Genomic DNA, 19,460 nt, shown 5'->3' on the forward strand with positions numbered 1-19,460 from the left:
GTTCATATACTGTCAATATTAATAGTGATGGTTGTTGAGAATACAGTTTTAAAATAGATACATACAATTTTATTAAGTATAAAAAGACACCGTGCAGAGCACAATACAATATATTTCATCTTTAATACTGGCAGTGTTGAAGCCCCACTGTCTTAACTGATATTGTTACCAAAAAAAACTGGATAGAATTACTTCTCTGTATAAAATGAGTCTTCTCTGGGAGTACTTACGCCATTTGATTTTAAAAATAAAATATTTTCCTTTCAGTGGCTACTTATACAATATAAACACTGTCAAGACTGGTGGCTAAGCTGTACGCTGCTTTTTAAATCTAAGCCATGATACTAACATTTTCCCCAGCTGTGTTTTCCCTCTATTTGAGAATAATTCCTTCAAAAACTTGAAAATATTTGAAGAAGGAACTATTTGTTGGGGTTTCTGATTTTGTTCACAATCAGAATACTGGTTAAGAGCATTTCTACATTCCTCATTTTGCTAAGCTTTCACTGATGCCACCTAAAGTTTTCAATATACTAGGATTGTAAGGTTCTCCCCTAAGCTGTTTTCCCCTCCATTTTTTCTCTAATGTAGTACAGAATACATGCTGTAAAAGATTACTTATCAGAATTTGGGGCTTCAGTGTTTCTCATCACTTAAAAGTAGATGATATTTAGAGCCTTCCAGCTTTGACTGTTTTCTTTGGAAAAGAGCAGTTATGTAAACTTAAGAACTTAACTATATATTTTGTTTTTACATTCCAATTTGGTTTGATTAAAAGCAAATTCAGAACTGTAACTTCAAACTGATTTATATGGTAATGTGTCAGTCTCAAAAGAAACAACTTACACTTCCTCTTCTCTAAAATATCTAAACATTAGACTGGAAAATAAATTAAGTAATACAGAAAAGCTGAGATTATGCTATCACAGGAATATCCGTCAAACAAAGCTTGGTCTTTCGCTAACATTAGCTTACTACATTTGCAATACATGCTAAGCAAAGACCCTACTTCTCTAACAGGTACATTCTGACAATATATATTTTGTGGAATAAATATATAATATATCCAGTTATAGATTTCTGAATAGTAGCTATAATAGATACAAGCAATACCTACATTTAAAAATACAGTTCTAGGATTCCCTAAATTTACTCCTAATAAAATTAAAATTGACCTAAAACTTTCTCACTCTGTTGTTACATAATAAAATATATGGAAACACCAAGAGTAAAAAGCCAATTGCTTCTACAAATGGAATACTTTATAAATATAGTAAATTGCTATTTTCAGAGCGAAAAATTGAAAATTATAAATAGTAAGTTAGGTTAAAACAAATCTACAATATATAGTACAAAGTGGCTATGAAGTGTGATGTATGAGTTTGATGTCTGTGGCAAAATTTTGAACTGATATAGCTGTTCCTCTCTGGAGATAACTGTAGAGAAAGGTTCCATCCCCAAATGCAGCCAATCTTGATCTCCTTAAACAAAACTTCCACTGACTACAGAAAGCCAGCTGGCTAATTTGTCAGAGTAAGGAGTGCAAGATTAGACTAAGCAGAATTATTGGAAGCCCTGGACTTCTGTTTTTAGTGTTTACTTACCATGCTGTTCTCACTAGGAATAGAGTCACAGCTGTGTAACTGTGACTCTAGCATTCTGAAAAGCCTTATAATGAGGATACCCTCTACATGGCTGTTTTACTAAGTTATTCTTATACTGCACATTCTCCAGATGAATTCTATTTTGTGTTCCTGTGGTTGTTTCCTTTTGCTGGAATACTGAAGCACAGCTCCAATTGCTTGATTACTGAACTCTTGATCTATGCTTTCTTTTTCCTTGAGAATAACCTAGAATTGAAAAAAAAACACACAATTTTCAGAGTAAATACAAGGAATTGAGGAATTAAGTTGCTGTCTGTCTCTGCCTGCCTTTTCTTCCTTTCAGTTTAAAGAATAATTTAAAACCAGAAAAAAATGCCTTACTTGCTAAGGAAAGTTTTAGTGTAAGTGAAAATTCAAAAAGCTGTACGTGAGATTGTACCATTTCTGTTTGTCTCCTGTAATGGCTCTATTTGAGGCAGATGGTCAAAACTTCATGAAACATCACCTTTTCACCTTTTACCTGAGCTGAAGCCCTAAAGGAAGATTCAGATGCCACCAGCAGACTCTTCATACACTTTTTGTTGGCAGCAACAAAACTGGATTTTTGTCACCTGTCACAGGACAGGTGGTTTACAAGCTTTTTTTCCTATATGTATCAACAGAGATCAGTACCAACATTAATAACAATGAAATTTTCACTGGGAGCTCCCGTTTCTGATCTTGTGCCATCTGCGGATCTTCTGAGTCACCTGTAGCCTATTAACAGTATGAACATCCTCTTTTGGGAACTGCTGGTAAGATATGGAAGATCAGGATTTTATCCCTTGCTTTACCACATATTGTATTTAATTTGCTTTGGGCAAATTAAGCATATCCATAAATGTGGAGAACTTGTAAGCCTCTTGGAAGCTATTTTAATATTGATATCAGGCAAGAGTGAACGAAATATTCCCTACCAAACTGCAGATAAGAAGTAGGTACTTGTGGATTCCTTGAAGAGGAACCACAGAGTGAAGTTTGGGTCTCCTGGTGCAGCGAATGGATTAGAAAGTCTTCTCTTCATGCATCAGCAGTAAATCTAGATGCTCAGTTGTAAAGCATTAAAAGAATAGTGAACAGACATCAAAATATGTCTAAATCTGGTAGCACCTTCTTTTTACTTGTTACAAATGCTCCATTTTTTTAGGATTCAAGAGTGATCCAGGGGAATACAAATTCTTATGCGGTCTTGCTTGCACATATGCTAGATCTGCATAGTGAGATTTCTGGGTTCTCAGTTGGAAATTAGCTTCAGAATTTGATAAGGCCTTTCATCTATTTTCAAAATGCAATTTTCTTGGGATAGAGCATGCCAAAATGTACTAAAGAACAAGCACTCTTTATCACACTGCAGTAAGTGCTCAGTAGCCCTTCTTGCATTTGGGCCTTAGGGAAGACCAATGAATACTCTCACCTACGACATATGATTTTGCTGTGTAGTTTGCTGCTGTTGCTGAATAAGCAATTGCTGCTGTTGCCGGCGTCGTGCTGTTCTCAGTTTTTCAAAACGAGCCTCCATCTCCTCCAGCACTTTGGGAGTGTAGCGTACCACCAGCTTTACGCTATCCTTAGCTGCCTTCAGGAGCTCCACTGCTTTTTCATGGTGTTCTCCTTCCACACTCTGAAAGCAAAGATTAAGCAAAGATAAAAATGATGCTTTGATCCAGAGCTTTGTCCTCTTTTTCTGCTTGCTGCCACAGAAAGGCTGTTTAGAGTTTTCAGACATTTACATAATTTAGATTTTTCAATGGATCATTAAGGAAAAGTGTTCCATTAAATAAGATTTATGCAGTATTGAGAATGTACTCATTTTCACATTTTAAACCAATAACCCAGCTAATCTGCTTTAGATTGCATTACCAACCTGATTTCTGATCTATGTGAAAAGGAGGGGAAATACTCCATACACTTCATGCAAACAAAAATAATGTAAAAAATGTCTCTTGCAGTAAAATCCCATCTCATCTCTTTGAAAGATACAAAAAAGTGGAATAGAGTGAACATAAAACCTTATTTAAATGTTGGTAAGAAATGAAGGAACTGCAAGTGTGAAATTGCCTTTTCCTTTCTTATGCCCTGGCCCTGTATGGATCCTGTATGTAGAAATTTAGTATTTGCCTAACTGCAGAAGGGTGAACATGCCCATTACTTTCCAGGACATCTTGTGTGTTAGAAAGCTAATGGGATCACTCAAGTACTTTACATGTATATGATACTGGTTCTATACTGGAAATACCTGATTAGTTGTAAGCACTCAAACACTAACTACTGAAACATTTCAAGTTCTTGCTCAAGGAACTATTCTCCCTCTTTTCTTGAAAATGGTTTATAGTAAGGTGATATCTGCTATGAAATCAAATGTTTTCCCTGAGGCTTCAAGCTCCTATTTGTATGCTAACATTGTTCTAAACAGTAAGTTTTGCCAAAAGGGAGATAATTTGGCTGCAAAAAGGTTATTTAATGGCTTCCATCAAAAGGCTTGTCTGGAGTGCTTTTCAGGCATGCAGATTGTTCTGCACCTCAGGAGAAAGGGTGGAATTTTCTAATGGTGTATGATTGCCCACATATGCTGTAAGACATATTCCAACAAAAAACTCTGTCTCTGCAGAAAAAAAAAACTCCTCAAAACTGAGATTGTCAAATGGATTTTAGAATATTTTAAAAAATAAATCATTTTCTTCCTACACAAAATAAGAAATCAAAGTTATAATACACGCTGTGTTTTAAAACTCTTATGTATACCATGCTATTTAAAATGAAACTATACCCATAGGCATCCAAAAAAGAAGCAGCAGTGTTCAAAATATTTGAAGTTCAATTCATACTCAAAGAATAATTTGGCATCGTTATGGCAACTGTCAGATGTTAGAAGAAAATTCTGTCTATTGTCATCTCTCCTATTTGACTGTGAGTAGCACTGTGTAAGAAGAGTGAATAAGAATTACTTCTGCTGTAGCAAGCTAGGAGTGAGGAACAATGCTATAAATGTCACAAAAAGCAAATACAACACATTTCTACATAAATAATACACACTACACAATTCAAGCTTACCATCTTGCTCCGTACACTCCTGCCTCCTGTTAAATGTCCTTCAACATATTAATCCACAGAATTATTTCATGGCTGGGTCAACTGATTGTACTCAAGTATTTCTACAGAAATGTAAGATGCTTCAGGAAATGTTAATGCAACTTAGAGAGATAATGAATGTCATTTCATTACTTCTGAATGATTGAAATGATTACCAGAAATGGAGTAAACCTTGAAGTAAATATTAATTTGATTGTTGAAATAAATGACCTAATGTTTTTGAAGTATAAGTAAGTTCATTAAATTCCTACAATGCGCATGAATCTTATGTAAAACTTATGACTTGTGATGATCAGTTTTGTTAGAAGTGGCTGGGATAAACCTGCTGAACAAGCATAGCTACCCAAAAGTAGCTTGGAGAAAACAGAATTTCATTACAAATTTTGAAAAACATGAAATTATTGTTGCATAAGAAACAGTGAACGTGTCTCGTGCTCCATACAGAGTTGAAATAGAAAACTGTAGATGCACAGGGTGTTTTGTGAAACTGCTTAAATGAAATTATCACAGATACTAATTAAAACCTCTTCCTCATGTTCTCCACCCCATAATCTCTCACTATTAGGAGACAAGATCATAACTAGTGATTTAGTAAAAAGTTAATGTGACTGACTAATTTTTAAAAACTCACTGCTTTGTGACATGGTGATACAGATAATGGTTTCTGTAAAAACACTTCTCATCTTGAAAGGAATAGTATGAAACTTTGCATTGTTCTGTATTTCATTTTTTCCTTATGAACTGTGGTCAGTATGTCTTGGCACAGACATTCAGAAGAAATGTTACTGCATTCACAGTGTTGTCATTGTATCTTTTGCTCTCATGCTATCCAGGATAGGCTGTGAAAAAAAGTTGCCCACTGCTCATTTACAGGCAGTAGCTAAAATATTCATCTGCTTTCAAAGAATTGTCTGGTTCTAATTGACACCAATAAGCAATTGTAATTGTGTATGCTCTTTAGGGGAATAACAAGATGGTGTATTTTAATACTTTGCATAACTTAGTAAATTTTATTTAATTCATGATTGCCTGTTTTCTCTCCATTTGCTTCAGGCCTTATTCTTCCAGTTTACAGCCAGCTTTTTCTAATTAGAAATGAAGGGTTTGACTTTGTTGCTATCCAGGTCAATGGAAAAATCCCATTGGCTTGAACAGTTATAGTACAGAATTAAGTCTAAAGCTCTGAACCATAGCCAACATGGGGAAAATAACAAGGCAAAGGAAATGATAATGCTTCTAAATATCAATCATTCTCTCCAAACTTACTCAACTCAGGTCTAACCAATGAAAGTCAAGATTTCAGCAGCACTTAATACCATTGCTGTACTTCCTCTTAACATCTTTACTGCTGCTTGCACTGACCTGTCCAAGGCATCACAAATGCTTTACCTGCATAGCTGCAGCTATGGAACTTATGTAAGAAAAATACTACCCTTGTAGTATAGGAGACAGCTTATACCAGGAAAGGGAGTTCTGCTGCTGCTGGATTTCTCCCGCCTCTGTAAACCACAGAGGCTGTGCTGGCAAATGACTCCTGCTGCTATCAATCCTGCCTGTACAAGGGATTTTGCTGACTGGATTACACTGGTTTGGGACACTGTGAGGATCTAACACTCATGCCGCTTTAAGACTGCCCGCCAAACATGCAATTTTATAAATTTGCTTGACTAAAAATGTGTGATCTCACTTCAATGTCAAAAAATACAGAGGGATACAGAACAGACTATGAATATTCAGATTGCATATCCTGATTTAATATGCAATTTTTGATTATATGTATTTAATTATATATAGTTACATATTTATTTCTCTTGTAGCATTGACAGATTGCCTCAAACAAAATGATACAAAATGCTGTAGAGATAAGAATAGCTGAAAGAACTGCAGATACAGTGCAGGGAAACACTAATCATTACTGTATCCAGGCATACAGAATTGCAGTAAATATAAACAAAAAAAAATTTCCACTGTCTTGCAGGCAAAAAAAAAAAAAAAAAAAAAAAAAAAGAATCTGATTGTTACCTCACAAGCTGAGAAACTGAGAAGGACACTTCTATTAAATATCCATAAGCAAATACTTGTGTGAGAAATTAGCCATTAATCTGTTTTTCTTGTCTTTCTGTATCTGACTAACACCAGGTATCTGATAAATGCAGAATCTTTGCCAGATATGAACAGCTACCAGCAAGTGCCTTTGCTGAGCCATCTGCAGGGCTTACTGCTTTCAATTTCCTTTACTTTTAGGGGGTGTGAGACAGAAGGATGTTACAATCTCCAGCACAATGAAAAAGCAATTTTTTTAGCATCCAATGAAACTGCTCTGGGAACAGTCATCCCAGTCATGCTGGGATAATGAATCTGGATTCTGAACATGCAACTCTAATTTTATGTTGATAATTATAAAGTTGGATAACCACCAACTTCTGAGAATAAACAAGTTACAGATATTTCATTTTCATCTCATGTTCCACTGCCAAGCCGTCTGTTGTATTGTACATACTGTATATTATTTGCTTTTCTTCAGATAAATTAAGAGAAGGACAGAGTGAGCTAGTCCCAGAGAACAATGTTAAATTTAGCCATTTTTCCTCCTGTCTTAAGCTGTCTACAAATAATTACTGCTTCTATAATTTTTGCCCTTTTATGAATTATATTGTATGGGCTTAATTCAGCCTAAGATTGGTTTATGAACTGTTGCCGATAAGCATGATTTCAAGTGTTCAAGAACTGCAGTTCAAACTTTTAAATTCTGTTGTTTAGACTCAAAACATGGAAATATTTCTGTTGCATCTCAAAATCAGCTTGCTGGTGTGCCAACATGCAATTGGGAAGTATACATTGTATTTTCTGCTATATATTAACATAATATATATTCTAGAGCATAATCAGGAAATCGTTTGAAGAGAATGTCATGAAAGAGGTGACAGTAGAGTAAAAGTCAAAATATCTTAGTGTTTGAAGGATCACCGTTTTCCTTTCCAGTATTTGCCTAACGTTGTTGACATCAAAGGGACTTTTTAAGAAACCTGTTAATCAACTACTAAACTACTGTTTACCTGCATTTTTCATTCATTTATTGAAAGTAGTGCTGAACAAAACCAAAATTATGTGACCTACCTCCAACCAGTAAAGTAATTATTAAACGTTCAATTGATTTAGTTTTCCTGGAGAGTAATGACCATTGTGGTGATTTGTCTTTTTTATTTTGCATTTTTTGTCTTCCTACTGTGTACAAGGACTAGCCTGTTTACAGACTCAATCTGTCTCTTCAGATAACAGGATGGTTTATAGAAGAAGTTGTAAAATCTGTTTGATGTGTTGCACTGGTATTCTGTCTGAGGGGGAATAACTATTTTTGAGGGAAACAGATTACAGCTCATACAACATGGAAGCATTTGGAAATCAGCATCTGTCATTGTTTACAGGTTTGCAATGAAGAGAAAATTAAAGTTGAAAGTCTTATGACTGTATATAAATATAGATTCAGGAATTGCTCCTACATGTCTTTGGTGTAGATCAGCAGGAGGTTTGGATGGAGGTTTTGCAGGAAAAAGTTTTCAGTACGAGAAATGTGGGGTCATATGATAATATGTTTTGATAGTTTAAGCTCCTTTGTAAAAGGGAACTAAGGCAAAATGAAAGGCAGAATTTGACCCATCTAGTTGGAACCTTATTTTAACTTCTTTCTATTACAACATCCCTGTTAATTTTTTTTAGCTCCATACTGAGGTTCAGAGTGAAACCACTGCAAAACACCCCATCATAAAGTATTTACATACATGAAAAATGACTATGCAGAAATGTACCTTTTTACTGAATGTATGTGCTCCCTGTATTTACTTGAATAGCTGATTTCACTGACAAAATATTATAGCTGGATGAATGTCAGTGAAAAAAATCTGGAATGTACCCTCTACTGCAAATCAGCAGCAGATGTGCTTACTAAATTTGATTATACGTGTTTAAACCCTCTGAAGGTCACAAGACTGCACAAATATCTCTGAGGCATCACTGGACTTGGAAACGCTTGTATGCCTCACAGGCTATGAAGTACAAGGATGAAGAAATCCAGTTTTACTCTCCTACTACAGAAGGATTTTGCAGAATTATCAGATAGGGAAATCATAGTTTCCCTATAAATTGATTATGTGACGTGACTGAAAGTGAAGCTGTTCTAACAACCCTCATTATAACAGAAATTGTAGTGAAACAAAGTTGTCCATGCAGTTTTGCCTCACTGCACCACAAATACATATGAAGGACTCTCACAGAGTTAATTCTTTTCTATCTGATATTGCCTGCATTTTAAACCAAGGTATTGGAAAGGCTGAAGAAAATGAAAATCTAGAAGATGAAAGCTCTATCAAATTTTCACATACCACTCCATTAACAGAAAGTAGCTGGTCCCCCCGTTTGAGTCCTCCATGCCTTTCTGCCACTCCTCCAGGAATGATGCGAGAAATATAAATAGGAGAATTTTGTTCTTTTCCTCCCATCACGTTAAAGCCCAGGCCTTCATCAGTCTTTGGCAGCTCCACCACTCGCGGGTGTGAATGGCCTTCGCTTGCTGCAAAAGCAGCAACTGTTGCCTGGAAGAAAAGAGAGCGATATGGCTATCTAGTGAGAACACTGACACGCTCTGTTGTTTGTTTCACAGGAAAACTCATCGTTATGAAAACATTTCAGTATCTCATTCTGCCTTTTCCCCTAATTATCCCAAGGCACTTTGCAAAAATTAATTTTCATGCCAATGCTTTTGGAATAAGGGGATAAGCAGAGGAATAGAGAGTTTAGGTGACTTGTCAAAGATAACGCAGGAAGTTAGCAGCAGAGCCAGACGTAGACACTAGGAAGCCTGCCTGAGTGGCCGTGAACACTTGAGATCGACCTACGCGCTTCTTCTTTGCCTCTTCTTTTCACAGGAAAAAAGGTTCATTACAGCTGGATACGATGAAGTGACCTATACTGTGTTCCTAGTTGAAATAAATTGAATAAACTGAACTGTTAACTCTCTGCTCTGCTCTCAGATGTATGGAACTGATAATTTTATTCTTCGGGGGATATAAAGAATCCTCCAAGGTTATTCTTAATTTTAGAAGTTTAATTTCTAATTGTGAAATTTTGCAAACTAAATAACTCCTGGAACAGGAATATGAGTTTTAACAATATAATTGGATCAAAATGTTTACTAGAAAATTAAATATTGAGACAATGGATTTATAAATCAATTAAAAAGTCATAGATTGTAATTTTTACTTTGAAAAAAATAAAAGTGTGTGACAAAATGTGAAGCTTGCATCCAGGAAAATACTACATCTTCTACTTCATTTTTCACTGCAAGTGTTTTGCTACTTTAGTTATAAATCTCGGTGTAATTAAATAACCACTAGAAAAAACTTTTATCCTTTTCAACATATGTTTGTAGTCCAAACTGCTAGAACAATTCTGCACTATACTAATATTTTTGAGCATTTTAATAATGCTTATCTTATTAAAAGCCAGTGGAGGATGTGGTACAATGGATCATTCTCAGTTATACGTTTTTGCACATGCAGACCTTGTCATCATGCATACATTTTACGTCAGACATGAATGCACTAGGAGAATGCAATGCAGACAGCCCAGAAATAACCAGGAAATATTGCGATATTCAAACATTGCTTTGTAACCCTGCTGTTCTATATGAATAAGAAATGAGAATGGCAAACATTAATTGGATTTCTCCCATTTACTATACAACACAGCAACTGTTTCTATGTTTATGTGCAGTGTAGGCCAACCAAGATCTAATACACACATTTCTCTATACAGTAGCATAGACCTTACAAATCTACATCGTTCATTTGAAGTGTCAATCAGAAGAAGGTTAAAACCAGAAAACAGCCTACAGAAAGGAACACACTATTTAGGAAGGAAAATATACTACAGTTTATCATATATTATGTTATTTGCTGGCCGCTATATGGCTTGCTTCTCTAGAATACTGTACTGCTTTTAGAACATACTCCAAACTTTCGTTTTCTGTTATAATTTTAAATAAAAATATCTAATGGCAAATACATAATGGCATGATCTTAGTTCCATTAATATTTCTGGGAGTTTTGTTACTAACTTCACAGGAGCAGGACCATGAATAATCATCTCTAAAACAGCTTTATGGCTTTTGCAGGTTTACCTGCTTTGCACAGTACCTGCTTTACCATCCAGAAGACAATCTTGACAACGGGAAAATAACAGCCAGAGCAAGCCTCCTGGTTTGGAATTATCATTGTGCATATTATGAAAATACAGACCATATTAATACTGGCAAATAAAGCATATTCTTTCTTGGTTATGTGAATTCCCATAGAAAGTTATCATTTTCGTAGTAGTAGTAATGTGCCATCATGGTTTACGGATATGAGAAAGGCAGGTTCATACGACCAGAGGGACAATATATTTTATCAAAGCAGGCAATGCTTCAGAAAAAGTGGCTTGCTTTTGGCTGTGCAGCCTTTTGGTCAGGCCATTTTTATCACTGTCCATCCTTACTACTTGCTCAATATCTACAGTTCCCATTACTTAAAGAGGAATTTTGTCTGTTTAGTTTCTGTCTCCCAAATCATTGTGCCCTCCTGGATCAGCTGTATGGGAAAATAGTCCATTAAAATACTGATTTTTACAGGTAGACTTTGCTTTTGCAAACCAACCTTTCAAAAACTACCAAATTTTATAAAATCATTCTCTTTTCTTAAGCTACAGAAGCAGCATAAAGGTTTAAATTTTCCATTATGATTGTTACCTGGGAAGTAGCACTGGTTCTAGACTCTGGGCTGCCACTGATGTCTAAATTTTCTTACAGTGTACACACGAATACCTGAAACACACACGCGCACAGTCAATTACTAGGTCACTTGGGTAACACGAATTTCAACAGTTGCACGTATCCTACCTTTGCAGTGGCCCTGGCTCGGAATTCGGGGCAGCCATTTACAGTTATGGTTTCATGCATATATTGATACACCTAAAATGTTCATGAAAATAAAATGAAATTAATTACAGAAGCAAAACAAGGACTTTATTTTAACCCAGACATGACCATCCCTTTCCCCCATAGCACTATGTTCCATTAATGCCGTGTTCATACAATCAGATAGTTGAGTATTTGTTAACCTTGTGTATACTTGGGTTTACAGAAAACACCAATTCTTGTTTCTCATGATACTTTGCAATCCTAACTGTAAATCTTCCAACACTGTTCCCTTCTCATCTCTAGCACACCTTTTTCCAAAACCAGGACAGTTAGTTCCTGCATTATCGATAGCTGGTGTTTCCCTGCAACTGATCTGAGTGGTATCCTAGCCACCACTGATGGCTTCTTTGGTCTCTGAACTTTCCTGTGACCTGGACATTTAGGAGGCTGGTGTTGAAAGAAAAAAGCAACTTGCTCAACAGACAGATGCTAAAGAATGGAAGTGAAAATTCAATTTTGGAGAAAGGTCACAGTACCATTTCCCATCAACCATAGAGAAAAATGGAGAGTGGAGAGTAAGCACTGGCAGTTTGTTATGTTAAAAGTGGGCAGTGGATAAGGTAACCCTTTAGAAAGGAGTTTTACATTCACATAAATGGCATAAAATCAGCACTGTCAATATATGAAACTTTCTGCTTGTTCTTTTTTCTAGTATACATTCTTGCTCGTTTTTCTCTGGTCCTTAACTCTCCTTTTTAAATTTCTTCATTAGGGAAAAAAAGAAAAGGCTTTCTTTCTCACTACCTTTCTTCTCTAGATTTGTCTAATTCTATAACGAAAAATGTGAAAAATGCCTTGCTAGCCTAGTAGCTGCTATCTTGAAATCAACCTTAAAGAAAGTAAAAATGCTTATATACAACATATGGGCTAATTTTTAAAAGACAAAGGTGAAGGAATGGAGACAAACAAACAAAACCTTTTATTTAATCTTCTTCTAAAAACATCAAACCTAAAAATTTCTTCCTATATGCAGCTGATTTACCTGGGCATATTCTTGACCTGCTTCATCAGTGATTTTATCCTTTTATGTGCTTTATGTCTCAGGTTGAATTCCTCAGAAAGAACCTTTGCTAGTGAAGTATGTTAGCTTTGATAGTAATCTGATTCTTGGGGTCTTTGAGGAGTGCAGATTCAATCATACTTTCTGAAATGTATTATTTCTCTCTCTCTCATCTGGAGATAGTTTAACAGGAGTATCAAAATCTCTCTTCAATAATGTAAATGTTCTTTTAGCAGACAAACTGACAGGTCCTGTACTCGTTTGACCTACAAACAACAGCTTGTCTCGCTGATAGGTAAAACTCCTCCACCTCTCTGTCTTGATGACTTGTTATGCAGTATCAAGTGTCATAATAATGTATCTCTCCCCACTGAGCCTGGGATTATAAAACCTATCTCAACCATTCTGTGATTATGTGATAGCACAGCAAAAGATTATTTGACTTGAATACCACCTGCACATAAGCCCCTCAAAGGCTTAATTTAGAAAAATAGTGTCCAGTGAGGAAGACTGAAACAAGCAGAACAGGTTGAAAAATTTCATGCTTTCTACATTTGAAGTGAAATCTTGCTTCCACTGCTAAAATTTACTTTGACTTCAGTAGCCGCTAGGATTTTGCCCTTAATTTTAAAAATACTGAAAAAGAATGATATATTACAGCCTTGAAAGGGTCTCTGTTTTATTCTATCTTTGTACCAGATTATACTGTCGAAAAATGGGCTGAGTCTACAACTCAGCATTATCTTGCATAGATCAGTTCAATCTTGTATAGATCAGTTAAATGCTTGCTCTAAGTATTATACTGTAGGAGCAAAGAGTTCATTATGTAAGAACAACTACTGTGTGGTTGCGGTAATCAGTCATTAAATACTTGCTGCTTCAAAACTCATATATATTGAACCACTCACTGATAATGCTGTAATTTTTTGATACCTACAGGTTCCCCTTTGTCTTAAAGCACGAGAGCTGATTGTATTGCCTCTGCTTGCACAGTTATAAATGCTGTGGTTGGCTGAAATGTCTAAAAGTATATGTTGTTTACCATATATTGTTTAGCATATATTGTACATTGAGCTATTATGACATTGAATTGTTTTGAAAATAGATCACGTTTCAGACATACCAACAGCTATTGAGAATTTTTTAAAGATATTCATTACTAAGGTAAATATCACAAAAGGAGCTGAAAATCATACACTCAAGTGATTATTAGCTAGGCCTGATGTCCTGTAACTGTATACTGGCTGTATACTATCAGTATGTATCTGGCAGCTTCTGTAACATCCAATATGTCATCATGGTAACGAATTCATATACTGGTAAAAGAACAAACTCCTTAGTGTGTGATTAAACTAACAGACGTTAAAAAAGAATCACCCAACACAAAAACATCTAAAAAATGGATCAATAATGCCATGTAATCCTTGTGATCATTTGTAAATTCTCAATGATAATGGAATTAAAATGGTGTTCTGCAAACAGTCACCAGTGATAACAATAACTATAGTACAGTTCCTAGGAAAATAAGGCATGTCAAATCTCTCTCTATAAGCAACAGATGCGATCAGTCCTAAAAACCTGCTTGAGGCAGTAGCAAATCCAATTTACCTATCTGATGGTTACGTAATGTTTAATATAATTTTGATTAAGGAGGATAAAACATAAACGTAAACGACTTTCTTATTATTAAGTTTAGCAATACAGGGATTAACTGTACCTGTTCCAACAAGCCCCTTCAACTCTTCGTAGAGTTCAGATTGCTCATTCTAACAATACACAAAAAAGCAGTCTATAAATAACTATTGTTTGTCTGTAGCTACACTACCCTCTTTATCTACACTGTTCTCAATACCACCTTGGATATGTTTTGTGCACAAAGAATCCATTCTATTGCCTTTTTTATGCATACAAAACAGATAAACCGAAAATGCTCTTTGTTCTCAAACTAAGTAAGGTGTTATTTAAATCCTCCCAGAGTAGAATATAGCTTTTTGTTCAATTTGTACATGAAAAATATTCGGTAAATGGCTTTATAAAATCTTTTCTTTCAATGTCTGCTATTACCAGTACCTCTCCAGATTATATTTTTAACATATTGCAATCCTCCTGAATCTAACAATGTCACCTTTAAAATGTCCTGTAAGACCAATAGTAGATTTGTCAATTCAGACAAAATATCACTCAATACAGACCAAGATGTAGAGTTTAGTTATAAGTGTCTGAAAAACTCCTTTAGAATATTTACTAAGAGGGTTTTGAAAACAGTGTCCTTTGTTGACCATGACAGATGAATCATTTTGAATGACATCCTGGATTATATCAGATTCACTCAAGTGTACCATGACTTGGTTTGTCATTTCAGTGAGTGAAAAGCAGAGTATAAATGCTTACATTTTTATTTTCCTTCAACAGAAATAATGTAAATGTTTAGATACACAAGAGGTCAGAGGTTTAATTTAGCTTTAAAAATATTTATTTATGAATATTAAAAATACAAACAACAGCCACCCTGCCTCTCCTGCATCCTTTCCTCCCTTTATTTCTACTAATACTGCAGAAGCATAACCAGGAGGCTTTCACTGACATCACAGAGGAAAAAAAAGTATAACTGAGCACTGCCAATGAGCTGAAGAAAGAAAAGTAACATAAATGTTACTACGTTGAAAAAAGTGCTGCACATCTCCGTTTGCACCTGCTCCTTTTGCAGCTGCTTCTTTTTAAAGTGTCTAAAAGTCTACATGGGTGTTCAATAACATTATTTTCTTCCAGACTCCAAACGTAGTCTGAAGGTCTGGTGCTTGGGAAAAGGTTTCCTCAATTTATTAATAGACATGGAGTTACATAAAATGTCAATGTTTCAAAATGCAAAGCTGCAGCATTAAGATAAATGGTGATGTTTCAAATAATTTTTCCTCACAATGATTTCTACCACGATTGCCAACTTCTGTTTGCTGAATGCTCATAAAGTAAAAGCATGCTGCATATAGGTGTTTGCTCGTACAGCTTAGATTTGTGCTCTGGGGCTAGAAACACTCAGCTTTGTTCTCACTTCCATGTGGTGCAGAGAATGCAACTTTCATCAAGAAATACTCATCAAAGCATGAGCATAGGTGTCAGACTTTTGCAGCTTTTGCAGGCAGTATCCTCAGACAATCTGAAGTTGTTCACCCACAGTACTCACAAGAACTATGAAAAGAATAAGGGAGGAAAATCACAAACAGCAAATCTGATCTTGGAAGAGAATCCCCTTGCACCATATAAAGTCTTACTGGTAGAGAGAGATGCATATTTTATTACTTCTCCCTGCAAGAGCTCTAGTGAGTAAGATGCAGCAGATATTAGTGTTATGATGATGGTCGTCATGCCCACACATTAGGCTGGGAAACCCAGGAGCCCAGTCTAGTGTTACTGTTGTACAGGAATAGGGGCTGGGACAGCTACTTTAGGAGCTAGCTTCTTAGCAGAAACTACTCCACACGGAGTCGTAACAAAGCAGCGTGTACTAGGCTGGCCTACTGAAGTCAATGTGAAGCTTTAGGAGGAGGTCCAGGAATAACAGTGCACTTAGCAGCCTGTTCTATAAAGGTGGCTACAAGAAGCATTCTGTAAAACCTGAATAATGCAGCATATTTTCTGCTAAATCCTGGAAGCTATTATTTAATTGCAAAGATTCTTTTCCATTAACTCCTTTAACAGGTACTCACTGCTTCTTCCCTGACGAAATATTATGCAATTCTAAGTGCAATTCTAACTACAATAATGATGCTCAATGCATTTTAGAACAACTGGGTCTAACATCAGGAGGCAAGAGACATGAGACAGAAATAATGTTGTAGCAACGAGTAAGTATTCCAATAAAATTATGAGGCAAACCAAGGACAGACTATATTGAAATTTAGACCTGAAAAGGTAGTAGGCCCAGATAAACTTTGCTGAGATTTGTAAGCAACAAAGTAGCCCATTTTAAAGCATTAGGAGTTTCTTGTTTCTTGGTAAAGGAGAGAATACCTCTAGGAAGAAGTAATCAGCTACCTCATAGTGCCTGAAGTATGGTAGCATATAAAAAAAGATATAGGAGCCTTCCTTCAAGAATTCACAATCTAAATAAGTGCTATAGGTATACAGGACAAAGGGGTGGGATTTATAACCTGTAAAGCGATTGATGAGCAATGTTCAGCACGTACATTGACACTGCTTGGATTTGGTTTCTTTGGTTCTTCTGGTATCACCCTTTTTATTGCTTCAGTGTGGGAGGGAATTTTATACCCTTTTCAGGAAGAAGTCTTTCAAGGAAGAGAACACAGGGCCTTGACAGGCAGCATAGAGGGCAGGGGTTAGGATGAAAATAACTGATGCAGGGAAGACAGAATTGCCTTCACTGCATTTATGCAGTCTCATCAGCAGAACAGCATACATGTATGTGTCCTTGTAGACCTGAGGCTAAGTCGTAGGTGAAAGGTTACTATTTTAACTATATATTTCCTAACACCTCATTATAATGCTGCTGACACCAGCTACCCTGATTCTCCATCTTTCTAATTGGCTCCACATGCTGGAAAAGAAAATATTTCTGCCTTCTGGTATGTTGAGTGGACAGGAATATCTGATTTTCTCTTACCACACTGAGAAGAACTCATCTCTTTGTGTTACATGACATAGCTGCTGCCCTCTCTGTTCTTCTTCCCTCTTTCCAAATTCTGCACTTGATCCTCAGACCTTTAGCCTTCTTTTGACCTGAGGTGAGATCTACATATCATATCATCTGGCAGGTGTGAGCTGGTCCTTGGGGCAGAAAGACCTCTGCTCTTGTGCCAGGAAGAGGCTACCATGCACAGCTGCATGGGAGAGCTTCTGACTTGCAGTGTGGTGCCAGTGAATGCTTTTTTTTGATGGCAAAATGCCACCCACAGCACAAACAAATAGTGTCTTTGTTTTTTCCTCTGCTCTCTCCTTTTTTTTTTTTTTTTTTACCATTTTCCTTTTCATATTTTATTTGGTCTTTTTTCCTTTCCTGCAACTGCTTTCCTGTATTTTCCATTCTTATTCCAATATGTTTGTATGCTTGTGGGGGACGCATTACACCTTGACAGACTCCCAAATAGCTGTACTTTAACATTTAATTCAGATTGTAAGCCTACCATATCAGTAGGCAAAGATAATTTGACTACAAAGATCAGGAGGTGCTCTGGTCACCCTTAAACTCTTGTACATTGTAAATCATGGAACCTCATCTGGTAACATCTGCACTATTCCATAGCTTTTGTCTGAACTACACAGTCTTTAGAAAGACCTTTGATTTTCAAATCTATGCTCGTCTAGGAAATTGGTCTATTAGTTAACACCATTTCTATTAAAATGTCTTATTTCTATGCTAAATTTGTCTGATTTCAGTTTACTACTGTTGGATCTCATTGGGTCTTTTTCATCTCTTTTGAAAATCTTTCCCTCTTCCTAAATGGAAGTACTTGTAGATCTTAGTCTAAGTTTGGATAAAGAATTTATCTCATTTATGGTAAGTTTGACAAGACTTCAGTCAACATTTATTTGTCTGTGAAAACCAACAAACCCATCTAATTATCCATTTTAAGTTGCTGTCTAAACAGGAACACAAAGAAAAGGAGAAAAGGAAAACTAGAAAGAGTAAAACACAACTTTAAGTGTATCTAAATCATGTGGAAGTATGCAGCTTTCTCCAGACTACCCTTCCTCTTTCATAATGTGTTTTTACCTCTGTAATCTATCTCAAGCTCAAAAATAATATAACAGAGCACCTCTGTTGAGTCATACTACTGTGATAGTTCAATGGAAATGGAAAGCTTGGTGTTTATCTTCGCTTTTATATCTCTTGTATATCATGTGCAATTTTTGTTTTTTAGCCTGTGTTCTGCTTTTTTTAACCATCTCATGTGATCAGCATGCTCAGGAGAGCATGACTATATCATAAAAGAGTATTTTCTCCACCACAGCCTTGTAACCGCCTACTGTGTTACAGGCCTATGCCACACGTTTGATTAATTCCCACAGAAGCAGAATTAGGCAGCCTCACACACAAAAACACACTGTACACCATTTTCACTTAGTCTTTGAACAAAAGACTGCTTTAATGATAGACAAAGCAAATATATACTTATGAGTACAGTGAAGTTGAAATGGTTTAAGCATATCTTTCAGGGAAAGGTTATTATGATATTTTATGATGCTTGCTAGAAACACCAAAAAAATCTGTATTATGTGAGTTTTTTCCTGCAGCTACTGAATTTAACAACTCATAGAAAAAGCTGCTTTTTGACAATCAGTCTGTATTAATGAGCTATTTATATCTGATCTACTGTGGTCATTCAATGTTGTGGTCATTCAAGGTTGCTGGCATTTTGAACATTTTGGTATGATAAACTTTCATTAGCCTGTGAGCAGTTACATGTTTGTATCAGAAAAACTGTTACTGTCTATTTTCAAAACCAAACATCTGCATCATTATCACAGCTGTCAGCACAATCTCTTTCTATGCAGTAACACTGCATGTCATGTTGCCTCATGCAGCAGGGAGGCTAATTCCTTTAAAAGCTCAAACCTGTAAATGAACTCAGTCTCATTTAACAGCCTGAGAGTATGTGATACTTTCAGAACATGTGAAAGAAATACAAATTTTGTCTTCTACATTTTCATAGTGAATACTTGATTAAAATGTTTTTTTGGAGGAAAAGGTTACGGAATG

At 36.0% G+C, this 19,460-nt stretch overlaps 1 protein-coding gene across 1 annotated transcript in view; it reads right to left on the minus strand.

The window, feature by feature from the left end:
* Positions 1 to 1,260: 1,260 nt before the first annotated feature.
* The window catches only part of LIN7A (lin-7 homolog A, crumbs cell polarity complex component), a 45,792-nt gene continuing 27,592 nt past the window's right edge, over positions 1,261 to 19,460 (minus strand). Inside the window, exons 3-6 of the mRNA XM_062568066.1 lie at positions 11,665 to 11,736; positions 9,113 to 9,322; positions 3,058 to 3,264; positions 1,261 to 1,850 (exon numbers count right to left, since the gene is read on the minus strand). Coding sequence (XP_062424050.1) covers positions 3,058 to 3,264; positions 9,113 to 9,322; positions 11,665 to 11,736 — 489 coding nt within the window. The 3' untranslated portion in view covers positions 1,261 to 1,850. The remainder of the gene's footprint in view (positions 1,851 to 3,057; positions 3,265 to 9,112; positions 9,323 to 11,664; positions 11,737 to 19,460) is intronic.

This window comes from Rhea pennata, chromosome 1 (assembly GCF_028389875.1).
Source record: "Rhea pennata isolate bPtePen1 chromosome 1, bPtePen1.pri, whole genome shotgun sequence".
NCBI classification, from domain to species: Eukaryota; Metazoa; Chordata; class Aves; order Rheiformes; family Rheidae; genus Rhea; species Rhea pennata.